A 20,526-nucleotide genomic window follows, 5' to 3' on the forward strand; every position below is an offset into this window, starting at 1 on the left:
CATACATAGTACTGTGTAAGACACTTCTTGTCTGTGTGTCTCTCCTCTTTGTTTCTTAGAAAAGCAAATATCTGATATAGGATGGAGGAGGACTATCAGGCATTTGTTATGCGTTTCGAGATGCCTAGTCACTGTCCTTTATTTGCTATATATGTCATTCTGACGTTTCGGCTTAAAGTGGTTTATAATTAGCATGATTATACATTGTTTAATACATACTTTTGTGTGTAAATATTGTAAATACATGCATATGCTATATTGTTTAGAGGTTTGAGGTTGGTAAGAATTTTAAGTGTGCTTTTGAAAGATGTATTTTGTGCTCCGCTCTTAATATTGATTGGGTTATATACAGTATGCATGTGTGCTGCAGTTTTGCTCTCTGGCTCTTTAAATGCTTGTGCTCTAGTTTTTATTATTCCTCAGATGGAATAATAATTTCTAAAGAGACGTCAATGATATGGTTCCTCTGTGCAGTTGTCATTATTATTGTGATGTGACTCTGCTGTTCTATTAAATATTTTATTTGTTTAAATCTGTATCTTAGAGCTATTGTTACAGCAGTTCTCACTGATATGAATTGGTATTTAGAATGGGAAAGAACATTTGTTTTATTATTTTTTTAAATACACAAATACTATTTAACATAACAGGTTTCTATTTTGTTTTTATTATTATTTAAAATTATTTTTGTGATGGTAGAGCTAAAGTCATTGGCGCCACATGTTTTGTTTGGTGGTTGTTTTGTTTTTTTCTGTCAAAATTTTTAAAATATATATTTCTTTCTCTTTCTTTTGCAATGAAAAGAACATGCACCAGCCTAGTGGTAAAGTGTGCTGACTAATACAGTACTGAGGTGCTCACAGTGACCCCAGTTCAATTCCTGGCTCGAGTTCCTGAAAAACTTATGCGCATAACTGAGTAGGATAAACTTTTAATTTAATAAGAAAAGATGCACATAAATTATGATGGAAACACTTTTACCACAAGAACTCCAGCATGTGCATTAAAAAAGGTCATGTGATTTTGTTAAAAGAGATCATGTGATGATGAAAATGTGTGTGAATGGACAAACAAGCAGGCCAAGCACATTGCAAAATATCTGAAATGTTGTTTTGGTCATTATTAAACGCCTTACCGTTTCAATGTTAGTATTATCATATTACAAATGATCTCCAGAATCAAGAGCGTCCATGCTTCACGTTTGACACCATCAAAGTCCACCACGCGTTTACTGCCTGTTAGGATTGCTTTGTGAGGCGCGAGTCATTTATTAGATGAAGAATAGATTGACGCAGCTTCTCCTATCGCAGCAAATTCCATTTTTACTGTTTATAATTGCCGCCAGTTAATCAGGAAGTGACGATTTTGTACGCTTTGACTTGTTAGATGGAAACGCTGCTTTATTTGCACGTCTTTAATGCAATAATTCAGTTTTGCGCATAGAGTTCATTCGCATTTTTGGATGGAAACTTAGCTGTTGAGGCACCTTTTTTGAATGATTTACTAACTGCTGCGACCATTTTGTGCATTGCTTATGCGCAGTGTGCTTGCAGTTGAAAAAAAGGCAACTCTGAGTGGAAAAGGCGTATTACATCAGTCATGTTTTTTTAATTCTCCAATCAAATGAAAGCAGAGGCGGGGTTTCCGTTGAGGTGAATGCAGTGTTTGAGTTGTCACAACTATAGAGATTTTTGAAGATGAAGGACAGACTTGTGGTTGCTATCTGGAGTTATGCGGTGCTGTATGACTCACAAATCCTGAGCTTTACAATAAGATTAAATACTAAAATTATACTAATATCAACAGCAACACTCGTGCACAATAACAAGCTGATTCAGTCGTTGTCTAGTGACATAAAGGGTGCAACGCACTTTTAATTGCAGTGTGCCTTGCGTTTTTGGAATGCAAAAGCGTGTTCGGTGTGACTGGCCACTAAAAATATACAGAAAAAAAAAAGAATATGCATCTAACTGAAGTCATAAAACTTAAAATTGCAATGATAAAATGTTAACAGGAGTTAAACAAAAAACAGTTTTAACTGTATAGTTTGAGTTTTCTTAAAGTTTGTAATCATTATAATATCAATATATTACTATTAATAATACTAATAATAATAATACTTTGAGAGAACAATATTAATACAACTGTAATGATATATAATATAATAAAATATATTTTTTGTTTAAATTTTATTTCTCCAAAAAAAAAACTTTATATTATTATTTTTAAAACCAAAAACTTTAATATAACCATTTTGAATAATATGACAGAAAAAAAAAAGTTATTACTACAATCTGTTATTTTATTTAGGGACATTTTTGTCTTGTAATTTGTAACTGCCTCCTGAATCATACATTCGTCAAGAATCATCATGACATAAGTCTAATTTACACCTTTTTTTGTGTTTTCAGTCTATAAAGTTAAATAACCATTATCATGACACATCTATTATTTGCAATTTCAGTATTTTAGTAAATCATTTTCTGTCTGCTCCTATTTTCTGATCAACTCTGTTACATCTATTATAAATGGGATAATAATCTTTAAATTAAAACACTGACAGAAAAAGCATGTGACTTGTTAACGTTTAACTTGTTCTAGTTAAAGTAAGTGATTTAACTTCCTCTAGTGTGAAACTCTGGAAGGCATTGGGACATTTTCTTCTCTCATTAATTTGCATGTTTATGTGATGTTTTACAAACTAATTTCGAGAGCATGTGATATGATTGATCGCAGCTGGTCTATATCCGTAATCATCAGTAATCCATCCAGATTGATCCAAGCCTACAATGAACCGACCGATTTTACCCTACTGCCTTATCTTTGTTTTGGAAGAATCCCCCCTTCCACCCTATCTCCTTCTTTACCAGGGGGAGCTCTCGATCCCTGATCTCGGACCGCTTACAAGATAATTGACCAGGTTCAATTATCTCCGAGCTCAGAGTTCTCTACCAGGACAGCATGCCAAACCTGTTAAAGGCGTCAAGCAATATCCAAGTGTTAACTCCAATAGTCGACTCATTATTTGTCAACTCTCTTATTGTAATAGTAAATTTATCATTCCCTTTTAAAAACAATAATATGATGAATACACATAAATATTTGTTTTAGAGATGGCATGTGGTACTAGATTAAGGTTAGCATCTTGAGCTAAAGCACAAAAAAAATGGAGGGAAATGTCAACTCTGTTATTATCAACTCTTTTTAGTGGTTTAAAACAATTAGGTCCAATTATTGCCAGATTATATCGTTTTGATGACAAGATACAGTATCATTGCCCTTGGTCATTTCCTTAAGATAACTGCAAGCATTAATGCCACTGGAGTAACAACAGCAGTTGCCATCGTTGATCTCATTTGAAGTAAGAGCTCATGATGACGTGCGGGTGTTGTAGTGGTGTCCCGTTTCTTAGGGGTACATTTTGAAGCCCTTCCACTTCACACACATTCCACCCACATTCTAGGGCCAAGAGCAAGGGGTAGGGGTAAAAAAAATTATTTGGGTTTAGGTCTTAGAAATAGAATCAAATGTTCCCCATCACATTTAAGCCTTTAAATTAATGGATCCAGTGTCCTGTTAATGATACAATTGTTGAATAGTATTCCAGTTTAAAGCAAATGAATTGTCAATGCTTGAATGTACCTACAATTCTGGAGTCATATAGTGCCATGTTGTCCATTCAGTGTTCGTCTTTGCTTTTATCACAGCACAATTTACAACACTGAGCTAATAAAGCAAACATCCATCCACCCAACCATTACTCAGAGGGTAACTGCCTTGCCCTTTTCTCTTCCCCTTGTCGTTCAGATCAGATTGTAATGGGTCTGTCTGTACTGAGCTCCTGTAAGATTCCCCCAGTCACACAGACGGATGGAGAGAGAAAGAGGGTTTTTACGCTGATGTTCCTATGAAACATTTATCTCCAGAGCCCCTCTGCTCTCCATTTACTGCATGTATGCATGTCTTCATACTCCTCAGTCGATCAGATTTATCTCTGTTTGTGTGTGTGTGATGGACTATATCTATTCTGAAGTCCATCTCAGTCTGCAAGTCCTCTGTATAATATGCAGAGATAAAGGTTATGTTAAAATGTTAGACCAGTTTCAGTTCTGATTTTACTGATTAGATAAAGAAATTGTATGTTTTTAGAATTATGTTTTATGTATAAAATGCTGTGAACCAGAGACTTGAACAGTCAAACTTCTTAATAAACTTAACAGAAAACCAGTGCAATGTATTGTATGTTTGATATTTAGTGCATTGCTAAAAGGTGCTGTTATTTTGGTGCTCCTTCTATAAAACATTTATGGTTACTATTAGCCTACTAATATGCTCAATGGAGATGACCATGTTGAATCACTCAATCAGTAGTCACTAAATTTGGCCAATATCATAAACTAATAGCAAATAAGATTGCACTTAAAACACATTTTCATTGCCACATTGCCAATTAATGGTAAATTGCAGTTATTGATTGATCAGATATATATATACTTTCAGTTTCACTATTACTGAATGACATCAAGGGTCACTAAAGAACTGAGTTATGCGTTTAGAGTTAAAACAATGATATCTAAAATAATGCAGTGTAAGTGACATCTGTGGTATTACATTATTTGAAGAAAATACTGTTTAAGGGAAAGTTCACGCAAAAATTAAAATTATCTCATTCTTTATTTTCCCTAATAGGGTTATAAATCTTTTTTTCTTCTACTATGGAAGTTAATGGGTACCAGCAACCAGCATTTTTAAAAATATCTTTAACTTGTTCAACAGAAAAAAAGAAACTCAATTAGGTTTTAAACAAGTAAAGGGTGAGTAAATGACAGCAGCATTTTATTTTCGGTGAAATGTCCCTTTAAGAGTTAAAGAGAGATTTCCATATCACTCGGTTCACACAGGTTCCTATTTTTAGTCAGTTTGAGTCGACCTCTAAACCTGAATGTCTACATTTTAGATGAGAAACATTCAGCACTTTCTCATTTTATAATATGTCTGAACAACTAGGACTTCTTGGAGACATTTTTCATATTTTATACATCGAAGATATGAAACAAGTGAATTTATTTTATATTTAAACCCTTGATCACTGTGGTTGTGTGGTTATACTTTTAGTAGTTTCTGCCTCAGATGATGATACATATGCCACACTTTTTGTTTTTACTCGTGCTTGTCCTCTGCTTGGTTCAAATATACAGGATTTCTGGGAGTCGGATGTGCAATAATCTTAATCAATTCGTCTATAAACATATCTGATTAGATGAAAAACATCTTTGGTTTACATTGATGACAATGATTATTAAGAGAGTATTATTAAAGTCTCACATAGTTAAGAATACTGCATGTTAACATTTTTTTTAAATGTCCAAGAGTCTGTTTTGGCCATTTAATTGGAATCTAAAAGAGATTTTTTAACAAGTATATGCCTACTGGAAATGAACCATTTGTGATCATTTTTACTTAACGGGATCAATTTTGATTGTTCACCCCCTCATGTCACTGCATATACAGTATGGGCAAAAAAGAAAGAACACAGCAAATTGGCATGTCGTGTTGAGTTTTCCAAAACTGCTTGCTGGAATTAAAGTGACAATATATTCTCAAAACAAAAGCGTTATATTGAAGTGCACACATTGTAAAAGGTGGGTAGCAGCATTCTTGGTTAAATTTATGTGCTTTAGTAAAAATGCCTGAGACATTCATAAATCTGTGATTTACTGCCTGCTCACCCACCTGCTGTTGTGAGGATAACTTTGTGATGATGAACCTTTAATAATCTGACAAAATGCTGGATTATTTGATATGTGATATTAAGTATTGATATATTTACTGCATAAATGCATATCAACTCATGATATCGACAAACAGCAACAGGTATCTTTATCTTTTAATATTTTCTAATAGCAGTGGAAAACATTTAAATAATATTCTGCCAATTTGTTCAAAAAAAAAATCTCTGAACAAAGTCACATCATGCTAAATTCCAATGTGTTTTGCTGATGGATCATTTAGGATATTTTTATGCTGTAAACTTCTACTTTTACTTTGTGAATGAATGATGCACTAGATTGCATGTAGAGCTATTAATGTGGGGATTTTTCACACCCCTAAATATTTCACGACACAAAACAAAATGTGATCGGTTGGTTAACTTGTCAGTAAGATTAGTGGGGAGTCCTTGACCATTCAAAGCAATTAAAGTTCCCAGACCACAAGTCTGAGGCCACTAGGGGGCGCATATTCACAACAAACAAAGGCGTAGTATGTTAGCCACTTTTGCCACTAAAGAGTACATATTCACAACGAACAAAGGCATATGCTGCATCCCAATTCGCATGAATACACTACGCCCTAAAAGGATGCACTTTTTTTGTGAAAGAAAATATATACTTTTAAGTGTGTAACAGACATACTACAACCTCATTAACATATTATTTTGTTGCTTGGTGATGATGAGTCCTGTCAATCACCCCACATTACCCACATTTACTTCATATTTAATTTTCTACATTATTGGAGAATTCGCCATTCGCAAGTCTTTCATGCAGAGAAATCTCCTTAAGTCTTTGGATAATTATGCATTTAGACGTTAATGTCCAAACTTGTCTTTTTTTGTATAAGAATTGTTGTTGCAGATAAAATACAACACAGAAACAGCTCTACAAAGATCTTTAGAGAAGTCTCTTTACTTGATGGTTGGTCTCGCCTGTCCATCATGTTTGTAGTTTATTTACACTTTTCACTCAAGTTGGTAGTTTTAATCGAATATACATCCAACAAGCAATGTATTGTGGGCAATATCAGCAGTTAGAGTATGGATGGTTCTACACTTCTACACCGAAAATAGTAAACCATTTGGGAACCTTTGGCATACTCTTTTCAACATACAACGATTTGGGACATACTAATTCTATTTTTAAACACTATTTAAGATGGATAGTATGCGATTTGGGACGTAGTTGTGACTGAGTGTGGAATCATGGGAGTTGTCATCTTTATTACATTGTATACGACTTATATATTGTATACGACTGCTGAAATCATGTATAGAATAAGGCTGAGAGCTACTGATGTGAAATTTCTCTGGATTTGAACATTCTTCAAAACATTTTGGATATTTGAAGTATATAAGTTTTTTACTTGTTCTTTCGTGAAAAACAAGTTATATATTGAGCCTTTTAAGTTGAATAATAAAATGTAAAAACAGAAATCTTAAAAATACAATCATACCACTGAATCCATCAAACATGATTCAAGAAAATCAAGATTTATTTTCCCTTATTGCCCAGCACTATTAGATGTATGGATTTGCTGTAGTGCAAGAAGTGGGTCAATCTGCAGTTGATAGTCTCTGCCGTTCGCACCTAACTCCTTACATAAGACAACAGGAATCAGAGAGAGAGAACGAAAAATCAGCAAGCTAAATTTACCCACAAGGCCCACTTATGCAAGTAGAAGACAAAGAAGAAAAGTGGGAATGTAATGGCTGGATGATTTTCCACAGAAACTTTTATATTCAGAATGTATTCGGCAGGAAAGGGACTGGAGAGAGGAATAAGATTAAGAGCGAAAAGGAGAAGCTCCTGTGCTATTTATCCAAAGAGAATAATTCATGTCTGTGTTTACTCAGACGATGCAGATTAATTGAAGCTTGCTGTGCGGTACAGTGAATAAACACACACACAGGCGGATTACTAAGCCCAGATGAAGCTCAATGCTGTCTTTTCTCTCTAAACTTCCTTCAGGAGTTGAAGCAGATTCTGGTTAGATGCTTTAGAGGAGACACGCTGCACCTGGGACTACATGCTGCTTAACTAGACCAAGTTAAACAAGCCACCTGATGCTGACATCTGAGGTGGGAGTAAATGCGGTCTGAAGGGATGCAATATATATCAGAGACCTTGTAGGCATCCGTCTTCTGCTATGATCTGGAATGTGATGGCATGTTTTTTCTAAATTGAAGGCTCTGACCTGGCACTGATGTCTGACTTTGAAACAGCATCCTCCTACTTGAACACACTCCTACAGGTCTGTATTTCCAGTGAGTGAGTGGTGGCTGTAGGTATCATTACATTGATACACACATTTGCATACAACCTGCTGGATGGAATGTCGTTTGTGCCCAATCTGATCTACTTGGATAAGAAGAAGCTTCAAGAAATTGCTAGATCTGCAAGCAATACAAAACACAAAATGCCAAATTCAACCTTGTCTTTCTGTCATTTATAAGGCCCGTCTATGTGGCAATGTGTTTTTCTCTTTTGCGTATTAGAAAAGTTTTGCATCCATACATGTCTTCGTGGAAATGGGAAAAGTGGTTAAATGGAGTAATAAGTATGCAATGACTATTTGTGGTGCTGTAAACAAACATACAGCACTGCAGGACACATTAAAATGCAGAGAGCATGCATAAACAAAGCGATGATGACAAATGCCTATTCAAAAGCAGAGTTATTATAGTGCATTACCAGATTTTGTTTTAATAAGCTTATCAGCACCTGCAGCACAAACACATCTCTGTAGTCCACCGATGACATTTGGGGTTCTTCCTTGTTCCGGTCATGTATACCACATGATGGTGATGTCATCATTTGCAAAAGTAATGTTTTGCCTATCCACAGTCATGTGAGCAGAGGCATTTTGAGATTTTTCCACTGCTGTATATTTTATACTGCTCTGGTGTCCTCTTAAAGTTTAGCATAGAGTGATGATATCAACTAAAACTACTAAATGAAATATCCATCACCACCCCGCCCCATCATCATCCCTTATTCTTATTTCAGTCCCAAAAAACACTGATGCTTGCTGTCAAAGGCTACATGTATTCATTGTCACGAGTGAGACCGGGAAAATGAAAGCACATCGTTGTATTTTTATAATTAAAATTATTAATTACAATAATTTATAATTAGTATAATAATACAATATAAAATTTATAATTAGGCTAATTTTAATATTTTTTTGTTGGTCAGTTACAAAATTAACAAGAATAACATCTGGGCCTGGTTTTTCAAAAGTAATCCACTAGGATTTTGGATAAGGGATTGGATCAAATCTTGAAAATGGGTTTTTCAAAAGAAAAAAACGGATTACCTAATCGGATTAGATCACGTAATCCAATCTTGGTTTTGATCCGGATCAAACCTTTACTTTGGGTTTTTCAGACCTTTTTTGCAGGATTTGGATCACTTTGATCCAAAAAACATGGATTAAACTGATCTCATCAGAAGTGTGGATTTAGTGTGGATTTTATGCCCAAAATTTAATGAAAACTTAAAAAATGTATTAAACAATTTTATTTTTGGATCTTACAATATATACTATTTATTCATAAAGTTTTAATTTTATTTGTTCATCTGTCAGGCTATAGTGATTATTGGCTTTAACGTATTCAGCCTTTCAGTATAGGCCTACAGCAAAGTAGAAATAGCTTGGCCTCATAAAACAATCCCCCAAACAGCTGTCAAAATTGATCAAAAACAATACATTTTATTCTGTCAATAATTGATATATATATATATATATATATATATATATATATATATATATATATATATATATATATATATATATATATATATATATATATATATATATATATATATATATACACACACATCACAATGGAAAATTATTTTGTTTTTAGAATATTTATTAGTGATGCATGCAATGATTATAGAATAACCAAAAAGAAAATGCAAAGAATGGCAATCACTGATTTTTGAAATCACCTTCAACAATTGCAAAAAGATACTGAAAGAGCAGAAGCACAGCTTCATCTGGTAGATGAACAACGGACTCTGACCAAACTGCAGCAAACCAAGGTCAGACTTGAGATTCACCTCCTAAATGCTTTGCTCAGCAAGCTGGTCTCTCCACATCAGATGAGGAAGTCTGAACTTATTGTGGATTTTTTGACATTAAGTCTTTTTTTATTTACATCTATATTTGAAACTTATTATAAATATCCTCAATGTATTTATAGGTTGTAGGTCTCAGATGAGCGGACTGCTGGAAGAGGATGGGTTTTTTTTATTGTTTTTAGTTGTTTTTTTTTTTTTTTAATGTGCGTGTGTTTTCATCTCAAATAAAAATAAAGTTATATTGACCCCACACTGGCTATTCTACTTGTTGCTCTTTACATAGGCCTATCTATCCATCTACATTGTGATTGAGCACTGGTAATCCAGATTTAGTGATCCTGAAAAGTTCCTATCCGGATCAGATTGATCCAATCCAATGTTGCTTTGAAAAACTGGCTCAAAAAGTAAGCTGGATTACGTGATCACGGATCGCAAAAACAGGATTACTAAATCCGGATCAATTTTATCCAGATTAAACTTTTTGAAAAACCGGGCCCTGAGGTTAACTGCTGCAAAACCAGTTTGCTATATTTATTTATTTATTTCACAGTTGAAGTCAGAATTATTAGCCCCGTTTATTTATTTATTTATTTATTTATTTATTTTTGTTTAACAGAAGGAAGATTTTTTTAACACATTTCTAAACATAATAGTTTTAAAAACTAATTTCTAATAACTGATTTATTTTATCTTTGCCATGATGACAGTAAATAATATTTTATTAAATATTTTTCAAGACACTTCTATACAGCTTAAAGTGACATTTAAACGCTTAACTAGGTTAATTAGGTTAACAAGGCAGGTTAGGGTAATAAGGCAATTTATTGTATAATGATGGTCTGTTCTAAGTTTTTATTCTAGCCAAAATAAAACAAATAAGACATTCACAAGAAGAAAAAATATTATCTGACATACTGTGAAAATTTTCTTGCTCTGTTAAACATAATTTGGGAAATATATTTAAAAAAGAAGAAAAAAATTTGAAGGGGGCTGATAGTTCTGATTTCAACTGCATGTATGCATGTTTGTGTGGTGTGTGTGTGCGTGTGTTTGTGTGTTTGCATGTGCGTGTGTGTATAACTGCTTTTATTCTAGTCAAAATAAAACAAATAAGACTTTTTCCAGAAGAAAAAATATTATCAGACATACTGTGAAAATGTTCTTGCTTTGTTAATGTATATGTATAAATGTATAAACACACACATATCTATCTATCTATCTATCTATCTATCTATCTATCTATCTATCTATCTATCTATCTATCTATCTATCTATCTATCTATCTATCTATCTATCTATCTATCTATCTATCTATCCATCCATCTATCTATCTATCTATCTATCTGTCTATCTATCTATCTGTCTATCTATCTATCTATCTATCTATCTATCTATCTATCTATCTATCTATCTATCTATCTATCTATCCATCTATCCATCTATCTGTCTGTCTGTCTGTCTATCGTTAGTTTTGATTTCATTTGTACATCAAGATAAGTGTCTCATAAATTATAACAAATTTTATACAACATAAGTTACTATCATAAGCCCGCATATCAGTCAGTCTGTATTGCGTGCCTTTTCAATCATGTCTCCTCTAAAAAGAAAACAAAAAAATAGCTATATGAGTTTGTGTGCGGCTCACACTCAATGTCCTTCTTTCATTCCAGAAATAGACTCCAGAAAGAATTCAAAGCAATTGTGAACAAAAGGACCACATTATGTGAGCACTTGAAATCTTATGGTTTTAAAATCCTTCTAGTTATCCAGCAAGTCACAAGGTAGTGTGCGTCTCAAAAGGGGCATAAAGAAAAGATAAAAAGGGGGACTCCTGTATTGAATAAGAAATGCTGTGCTTCACATCTGGAGTCCAGTTCCTTCTCTGAAGCTCATTAAGAATCTGTCAAATCAAAGCCCTGGTCATCACCTCGCTTAAGAAAGAGTAAGGTGAAGAGTAGAGAATGAACGGTCTTTAGGAATCAAAGGTTGAGATGTGAGAAAGATGCCAACATATGAGAGTTTGCCCCTTAACTGACACCATCCAGATACTCCTCCTCCTGAGGCAATTAGCATGTCAAAACCAATCAGACGCAGAGCCTGTGAAGCCATCCAACTGACATGCATCTGCTTATAAGCCAAGTGACGCCCTCCTTCTAAGAAACCACAGGCTTGAAACTATTTTTAAAATGTAGAAATAGAACGAACACCTGCCTATTCTTCCAATATTGATAGAAATTATTCAGCTGTGCCAGAAAATGGTCTCTTCTTTCCCTGCTCCCAATGAGGTTTGAAATCATATGGCCATGGAGAGCACACACTGAGAAGGGCAAGTCATCCTCTGTCATACAAAGAGACTTTTGATGAGTTTCTTTATCTAGTCATTGCAGAACACGGTGTATATGGAATATTTAAATTGGAATACGGCAAAAGCACACATAGTATTACTGCAGGGAAAACAATTATAGATGCGAGATGTCTTGAAGGGTACAAAAAGTCTCTAACAATTTATTTGTGCTTCCAAACTGTTCCAAGCAATCTTTCAAACACTGCTTTGACAAAGGTGTATTATTCCTATTAAACACTTTGGGTTTAAAAAAAAAAAGTACAATGTCTGGCAACTAACTGGCAGATAAGCACCAAAGTACATGATAATTTCAGTGCCCCTTGCAAATGCAATGTAATGTAAAGTTGATGAATGAAGGTTATAAACTCTTTTTGAAGGTTTCTTTACATTTTAAAATGTTATTTTAGAAACTGTAACTGTGTACTTACAACACATGGCAAGATTCCAATGATTTCGCATTTACAACAGGTGACATGACAGACATTTAAATAGTTTTAAAGACATAAAAAAAGACATTCAGATGCGAACAATAGTGCTCTGCACTCCCATTGAAATGGACAGCTTTATAATCTATTAATAAATATTAAACCTCATTAGTTTGTTAAAAGTGTCCCTAGAGTAGAGATTCACACTGAGTGACAAACTGTCCATTTTTAACAAGATTTGAAAACCATTCATATTGTTTTAGCAGATCTGAACTGATAGAGTTTTATAAAAGTATTGTATATTAATTAATTAATTTAATTAATTAATTAATTTTGTTTCATTATTTATTTTATAATATCTCTTTTGGTTTTATTGTCCATGTACACCTTGCTTAAATTTTTTCTTTTTGTCCCAGCCAATTCCATATTATGATTGTAAATGCTAATCATGTGTGCCTTATTTTATTTTTTATAAACCTTCCACAAATACTTTGATTAATGTTAGATGGGTGGGTTGGGATGTAGGGTTTTGAGTTCTGTTTTGTAGTAAGCTAAATTCACTGTATTGGAATACTTTCAAAAGAACTCTGATATATGGTTCATCTCTATATTATATATATATTATATATATATATATATATATATATATATATATATATATATATATATATATATATATATATATATATATATATATATATATATATATATATATATATATATATATATATATATATACATATACATTCACAGTTGAAATAATAATTTGAACAGAATAATTTGCCCCCCCCCCCCTTGAATTTTTTGATATTTCCCAAACAATATTTAACAGAGTAAGGACATTTTCACAGTATGTCTGATACTATTTTTTTTCTTCTGGAGAAAGTCTTATTTGTTTTATTTCAGCTAGAAGATTTTATTTAAAAAAAAATGTAAGGTCAAAATTATTAGCCCCTTTAAGCGATATATTTTTCGATTGTCCACAGAACAAACCATTATTATACAACAACTAGCCTCATTACCCTAACCTGCCTAGTTAACCTAATTAACCTAGTTAGGCCTTTAAATGTCACTTTAAGTTGTATAGAAGTTGTCCATACAAGTTGTACGGACATACAACTACATCTAAAGCAATTTTAAAAAAAAACTTTTGCCACAGAGATTGACTAAAAATAATCTCTCAAAATCCTACTTAACATGGATTGTCACAATTAATTTTAATTCTACAAAAAAATTAATGAAAGAATAATATATATATATATATATATATATATATATATATATATATATATATATATATATATATATATATATATATATATATATTTTTTTTTTTTTTTTTTTTTTTTTTTTTTGATTAGCTAGCCTGTGGACCTATTAACACCTATTTTGTGTTCCAAGGAAAAAAGTAAATCGCAAAAGTTTATGAAAGTGGATGACTATTAACTTTAAGTTTGTCATACCACTCTGAGCATCAGCTTTGAATTTAATCCTCTTTCCAGTTAAATGACTCCTCTTGATCAAGCAATGGTCATGGTTTCTGTATGGTACTAACTGGTGCCAGCTGTGAAGAGAGAGGGCACACGTGGGGAGGGTTTTCTGTGTTTGAACTGCTTCAAAACTAAACCCTACCGCTTGGCCCACAGTGACACTTCTACACATCTGGCCCACTACTCACATACTCAGTCTTTTTAAAGGACGACGTTCAATGGAAAACATCCAACCGTGTCAGATCCACTACATCACTATGTTGAAGAACTAAGAGCTTCAAAGTGGATTTTATCTCATGGATTTGGTATGTGCTGAAGTCCTGGCAATAATTTTGTCTGCTTCATGTCCCACTTAAAAAATATGAGGAGAAAGGTTTCTATATTATTTGAATGAAACTATAACAATATAGTTAATAATCATACATGGCATAAAAGCTGTGATGTCTTTATCGGAGCCATGTGGAAAGCTAATTAAAATCAGCCATCTTCAACTATTCAACCGAAATAGCTGCTTTTGCGGTGGCAGAAGGGCTACAATGTTTCAGTACATGGAGTCTAATGTATAAATAAATCATTCATTAGCAATCCAACACTATGCATGCTGGCAGATATTCAGATTTTATGCTTTTTTTAACAATTTCAGACCATAATGATTGTAAAATATTGGCCCTGAATGAAAAAAACATCATGGTCAGAATTTATGCACTGTGTATATCACATATGCTAATAATGATATTCAGCATAGAGATATAGTATCATTTCTGAAAATTCAACCAATTAATTGTCTGACCACATGTAAAGGACAGTTTCATTTTTACATTTTAAAGCATAGGTCTCACACTTGATTCCTGCAAGGCCACAGCACTGCACAGTTTTGCTTCAACCCTAAATCAAACACAGCTGATTCGTGTTCAAGACTACTAGAGACTTTTAAGCAGGCATGAGTTGGAGGTGGTTGGAGCTAAACTTTGCAGAGCTGAGGCCCTCCAGGAATTGAGTTTTTAAAGTATTTTTTTTAGAAATGTACTCATTCACATTTACTCATCATATTCTGATTAATGTGGAATTATTCTTTTTTTTTTTTTTTTTTTTTTGCTTGATCAATGAAAATTCAACCCCATCAGGGTAAATTTGTAAGGGTGTGACTCATGTACAGAAAAAAATAAATAAATCGCAAGTAAAAATAATTGCACTAGAGCAACGAAAAAGTTAAATAAACAGTCCTTTATGGAGTAAAACAGTATTCAGATACAGACATTGAATACTGGAATAAAAAGTAACATTATTTAGTCTTCACTGTAGTGAATCAGTAAAATTATTCTTCATTAAAGTTACAAATGTACTTTTTTGTGACTGAATGCTTTAAACCAATGGTCTCAAACTCAATTCCTGGAGGGCTGCAGTTCTGCACAGTTTAACTCCAACCAACACCTGCTTAATAGTCCATAGTACTCTTGAGCACCTTGATTAGTTGCATCAGCTGTGTTTGGTTCGGGTTGAAGCAAAACTGTGCAGAGCCGTGGCCCTCCAGGAATCGAGTTTGAGATCTATGCTTTAAACTATCTTGAAATGCCTTTAAAGCATATGAAATGATAATATTTACTCTGTTATGTTAGACTTTGCAAAGACTCCACTGTATTCTCAACTGTTGTGCTGATAAACTATACACTCTTCTCAACATTGCATATCCTGCGATGTGACTATTGCAGACATGTACATTGCATAATCAATGCTGAAACGATATATTGTGCAGCCCTACGTGTGTTAAGAAACAGTATTACCGCAAACAATGTATTTTGTGACACCATTATATGAAACGTAATTTCACCAGCATGGACCACACCACACCACACTTTATTGTAGGGATGAAAGGGATGGTAAGGGAATAGTGAGATAAAGGGGAAGGGAAGAAAGAGGATAAACAGTGAACAGGTAGGTAGGTTGTTCAGGCATCCTACGATGATGCCCAGAGACTCAGAGTGGGGGTACCGTCTCTGTAATATTTGGGTAGAGCAGGGGTGTCCAAACAAGATTCCGGAGGGACAGTGTCCTGGAGAGTTTAGCTCCAACCATAATCAAACACACCTGAACCAGCTAATTAAGCCCTTACTAGATATACTAGAAACTTCCTGGCAGGTGTGGTGGAAGATGGAGATTATGGCTGTTTCTCAATTCCAAGAACGCAGAGAACGGACTTGCGTTCTTGTGGAGACCGGTCTTGCCAGATGTCTTCGGAAGAACGAACTCAGGAGACCGCGAGGGCAGAGAACGAGTCCTTTGAGAAATGGGATGCTGCGTTCTACCTTATGGTCATGTGACCTTCACGCGTTTTAAATGGAAATTATTTAAAAACATTACAGCACTCATAAAACGATTTATAGTTTCCCGCCTCTTCAAAATATATATTTTGCATAAAAACCTTATAAATATACTCTGCACAATATAAATAAAACTAATTTTAATCCGAATTTCAGCAAACAAACACCCTTTATGTGTTTATTACTTTATTAAGATATTCATGTTTATGTTTACTTTCACCATTTCATTTAGGGAAACTCCTTAGGTAAATAAGTGTTATCTCTGAACTTTAATAATCAATCTAAATAAAATGCTGCGCTTCCCACCTCCAGTCGCAATGACTTCTGGGACTTCCAGAGCGAGTTCAGTGCTCAAGTCTGCATGGGTGCATCCTCGATATCAAGATCACATCCGGGAAGTTTCACGCGTCCTCCGTACTTGCAGACTTGGGTATTGAAACTGAATTTAGGCAGCTGATGATGACGTTACACGAGAACATGAGGACGCAAGACCGCTAAAGAACGCATATTGAGAAACAGCCAAACTCTCCAGGACACCGGCCCTCCAGGGCAAAGTTTGGACACCCCAGGGGTAAAGTGATTGGAGCCCCCAATTCAACCTAGGATGGAAGAGAGGGTTATAAGATTGTTAGTGGGAAGTGAGGAAATAGAAGGAGGGAGGGTGGGTTCGAGAGAATAAGAAGAACAGCACTACAGAGCTGGTCTTCCTTAAATAAGTTTTTAGGGAGTAGCTGATTGGTTAAGGAGACAAAGTGAGGCGTTGTTCCGCTACCAAACCTTTGGTAATTAGTTAACTTTGTATGATCGATTTTTTTATTTTGTCCATACAATATATATATCATCATATTTCACAGTATTATTTGATATAACACACCTGTTGAGTTTGGCAGGGTGATTAAAGAGAATGTTTAACCCAAAATGTAAATGATTTTAAATTTAATCTGTTTTATTGTCTATGAGAGAACCTGCAACACAAGCATCTATTTCCATATAATGAAGTCTATAGGCATGTGCAAGTACTTGACAACCAAACCAACAACTGTGGTGGACTAAATGACATCACCAATTACTAGCCTGGCATGCAAAATACACATTTTAGTAATTTTTAAGATCCAAAACAGGGATAATTTTCACAGCACAAATAATTTTTCACAGAAACACAACAGGAAAGTTGTTTTTGTACCCTTAAGACTGTCCGCTCACCTTTTAGCTTCTTTTGCTGTTCTGCACTAAGTAAGTCACACAGGGACAACCTGAGGGTGAGTAAATGACACAATTTTCTTCTAAATGAACTACCCCTTTAAATCAAATGCATACAATGGGAAAAAGATTGAATGGACCTGAACAGGTCACCGTGTACTTTGCCTGCATCGATCCAGGTACTATTGCTAATGAAAAAGCCTTAGGCCAGTAAGAGAAGAATGATTTAACCCTACCTGACCCGCAGTGTCATAGAGGCCCAGCAGGTACTGTTTCCCCCCAACCGTCACACTCACTGAAAACAAAACCATAAGTTAGTATTTTTATAAAATTTTGATTTAAAACTTAAATGATCCAACTTAATTAAAACTACTATTGTTTGTCATGTGCTCCGAAGAGGTGAAGGAAGAATTTTAATCACTTGGGTAAAAGAAAGATGCAAAACTGTTTTAGTTGTTTGAAATCAATAAAATGGGTTCTCAAAATTGGATAATTTATGATCAGCTGAAAGAGGGATTAAAATTAGTCTTATTTCTAATCAATCAAAAGAGTTGCTTAATATAGATTTATTAAATTCTGATCTAGTGAAAGATGAACGCAAATTGCTTTTGTTTGGATCTTATCAGGAGATGGGTGGTGAATCGTGCCACAGGGATGCTGCTGTGCACCAGTTGCATCCCCAGCCCACAGGTGGTTTCCATTACAGAAATACAGGCGCAACACAAAGCAAGTCACTTCAAGGTCTTGTAAATACCCTTAACTGAATGTTTTACACTGCTAATATAGCCTACACATTGGAATGCCGATTGACGTCCCTTATGTCGTAATAATATCTGGTATATTTACCTGCATAGTGATCAAAGACGGTGGGCACATATTCCTCTGGAAAGGCGTCGTTGGCATAGCTCATCAACAGACAAGTTTTTCCAACGGCGCCGTCACCGACGACCACGCATTTCAACATGATGCTGCCGGTTCCGTTTGCCATGACGAGAATAAAACACTTGAATTCAGCATCTTCAGCTGCTAGACACAGGTATATCCCGCTTTATTAAAGCTCCCTCCAGGCGTCACCAGCGGCAGCAGCAGCAGTGCAGCGCTCGGTGTGCGAAAACAGCTGAAATGCCATTTCCTCCACCCCGCTTCCCAAATTTGGCATTGACTGAGGTTTTCCCCTTCAATACTGGCACACGCCGACAACGTGCCGCTTCCGCGAGAAGGAAGCAAGCGATAAACTTGGCGTTGTCAAGACATGAACCTGAAAGGCGCGTGCTCGACACCATCCGCCCTCTCCTCTGTCCCACTTTCCCTACTTTCCAACCCCAGTCTCACCTCCTCTGACTCTTGAGCTCAACGCGGATTGACTTGCGACATAGGCGGGGTAATAACTCTGATTCAAGGGATCAAGTGTAAAGATTGGTTATCGTTGGGTTGTGTCTGACTCGACCAATACCAGTCTGCATCTTGTGGACCGACTCATTCGGTTACACACCATATTTCAAAAATAGGTTTATGGGCTCTTCTGTAACTGTAAGGCGTGCAGTGAAGAAATAATAAATAAATAAACAAATAAACAAAGAAATAAATAAATATTTTATTTCTCACTGATCCAACTTTATAATGATGCATGCCAAGGCCTAAATTACAGGATGTCCTTTACCTGTGTATAGGCCTAATATATGTATTCATAGAAAAATGTAAATATAAAAAATGTAAATATATATTTTATTAGATATGTAAAATACATACATTTTAACATATGGATGAAAAATGTATATGGATAGGGATTCAAAAGACAGTGGCATATAAGTGCTTTAAAATGACTGTGGAAAATTATCATTTATATCCATTTTCCAACAACATTTGATGGTTGGAATAAATTATTTGCAAATCCATTACTTAATATGCTGTTGTTTGTCAGAAAACGGGCCTTGTCTCTCTATATATCATTTACGTATTCTCTCATTTATCTATTTAAGGATTAAGTCATCGTGACTTAGTCTAAACAATAAATGAATTGGTTTATTTACCAGAAATTCACTATAACACTCTTTCAAAATCAGTTTGTAATCTGTTGCTATGAAGATACAAGAAGTACGAGTCATATTTTTCGTTTCTGCACTTTATAGATGATCCCTAACACCTGATCGCAGTCCAATCAGCTGGAAGCGGGCAGGCTGGTCAGGGATGCGCTGCTGTATCACTTTTGACAGCTACTGCAGGAGTCACGTGACCAAACAATTACCTCATACCTTGCGAGCGCGTGTGTGCGTCTGTGCTCCGTGGATATGGATTTGTGTGGGCGCGCACCAATAAAACGGTGTGGTGCAGACGCGCCCATTCGCTTTGACATGCAGTGTCTGAGCAGATTCTCCTGTCAGAGCAGCTGTATTATCATTATCCATCTAACATTTCAAAATATAAAAATAAATGTCTTGAAGGAAAAAAAAACATAGGCATACAACAATATCGAGCTTTTAAATAAAATCGAGAAATCCATATTTTAACGATTGCCCCATGAGACTCGTTGGTGTTATGCTATTTGTTGCAAATTATCCACAACTGTAAGCTTACTGATTCATATCACAACACTTTCTTTAAAGGCTCTTTATTGGCATTGATTGTTTTATATAGAACCTTTAACATCCAGAACCTTTTTATAATTCAACAAAAGGTTCTCCATAGTGGAAAAATCTAAATAACATGATCTGTAACGTTCTAAATGTCCTTTTATAAATTGTATAAATCCTTGCTAAGTAAAAATGTTAAGTTAACTACATTTATTTTTTATTCTATGAAGAAAATAGAAACTACACTGTAAAACCCTAAGGGTAACTCAAACTATTTGAGGAAAACGATTGCAACAAGCCATTTAAGTTCAAAAAC

General features: G+C 34.7%; 1 protein-coding gene across 2 annotated transcripts in view; it reads right to left on the reverse strand.

The window, feature by feature from the left end:
- Positions 1-18,958, reverse strand: part of rhoq (ras homolog family member Q) — a 41,277-nt gene extending 22,319 nt beyond the window's left edge. For both annotated transcript variants that reach the window (XR_012387489.1, NM_199818.1), the window contains 2 exon segments: positions 18,487-18,958; positions 17,877-17,935 (listed from right to left, as the gene is read on the reverse strand). Coding sequence is in view for 1 of the 2 variants with exons in the window: in NM_199818.1 (NP_956112.1) it covers positions 17,877-17,935; positions 18,487-18,628 (201 nt within the window). In the remaining variant the exon portion in view is untranslated.
- Positions 18,959-20,526: the final 1,568 nt, after the last annotated feature.

The sequence above is a fragment of the Danio rerio genome, chromosome 12, assembly GCF_049306965.1.
Source record: "Danio rerio strain Tuebingen ecotype United States chromosome 12, GRCz12tu, whole genome shotgun sequence".
Taxonomy (NCBI): Eukaryota; Metazoa; Chordata; class Actinopteri; order Cypriniformes; family Danionidae; genus Danio; species Danio rerio.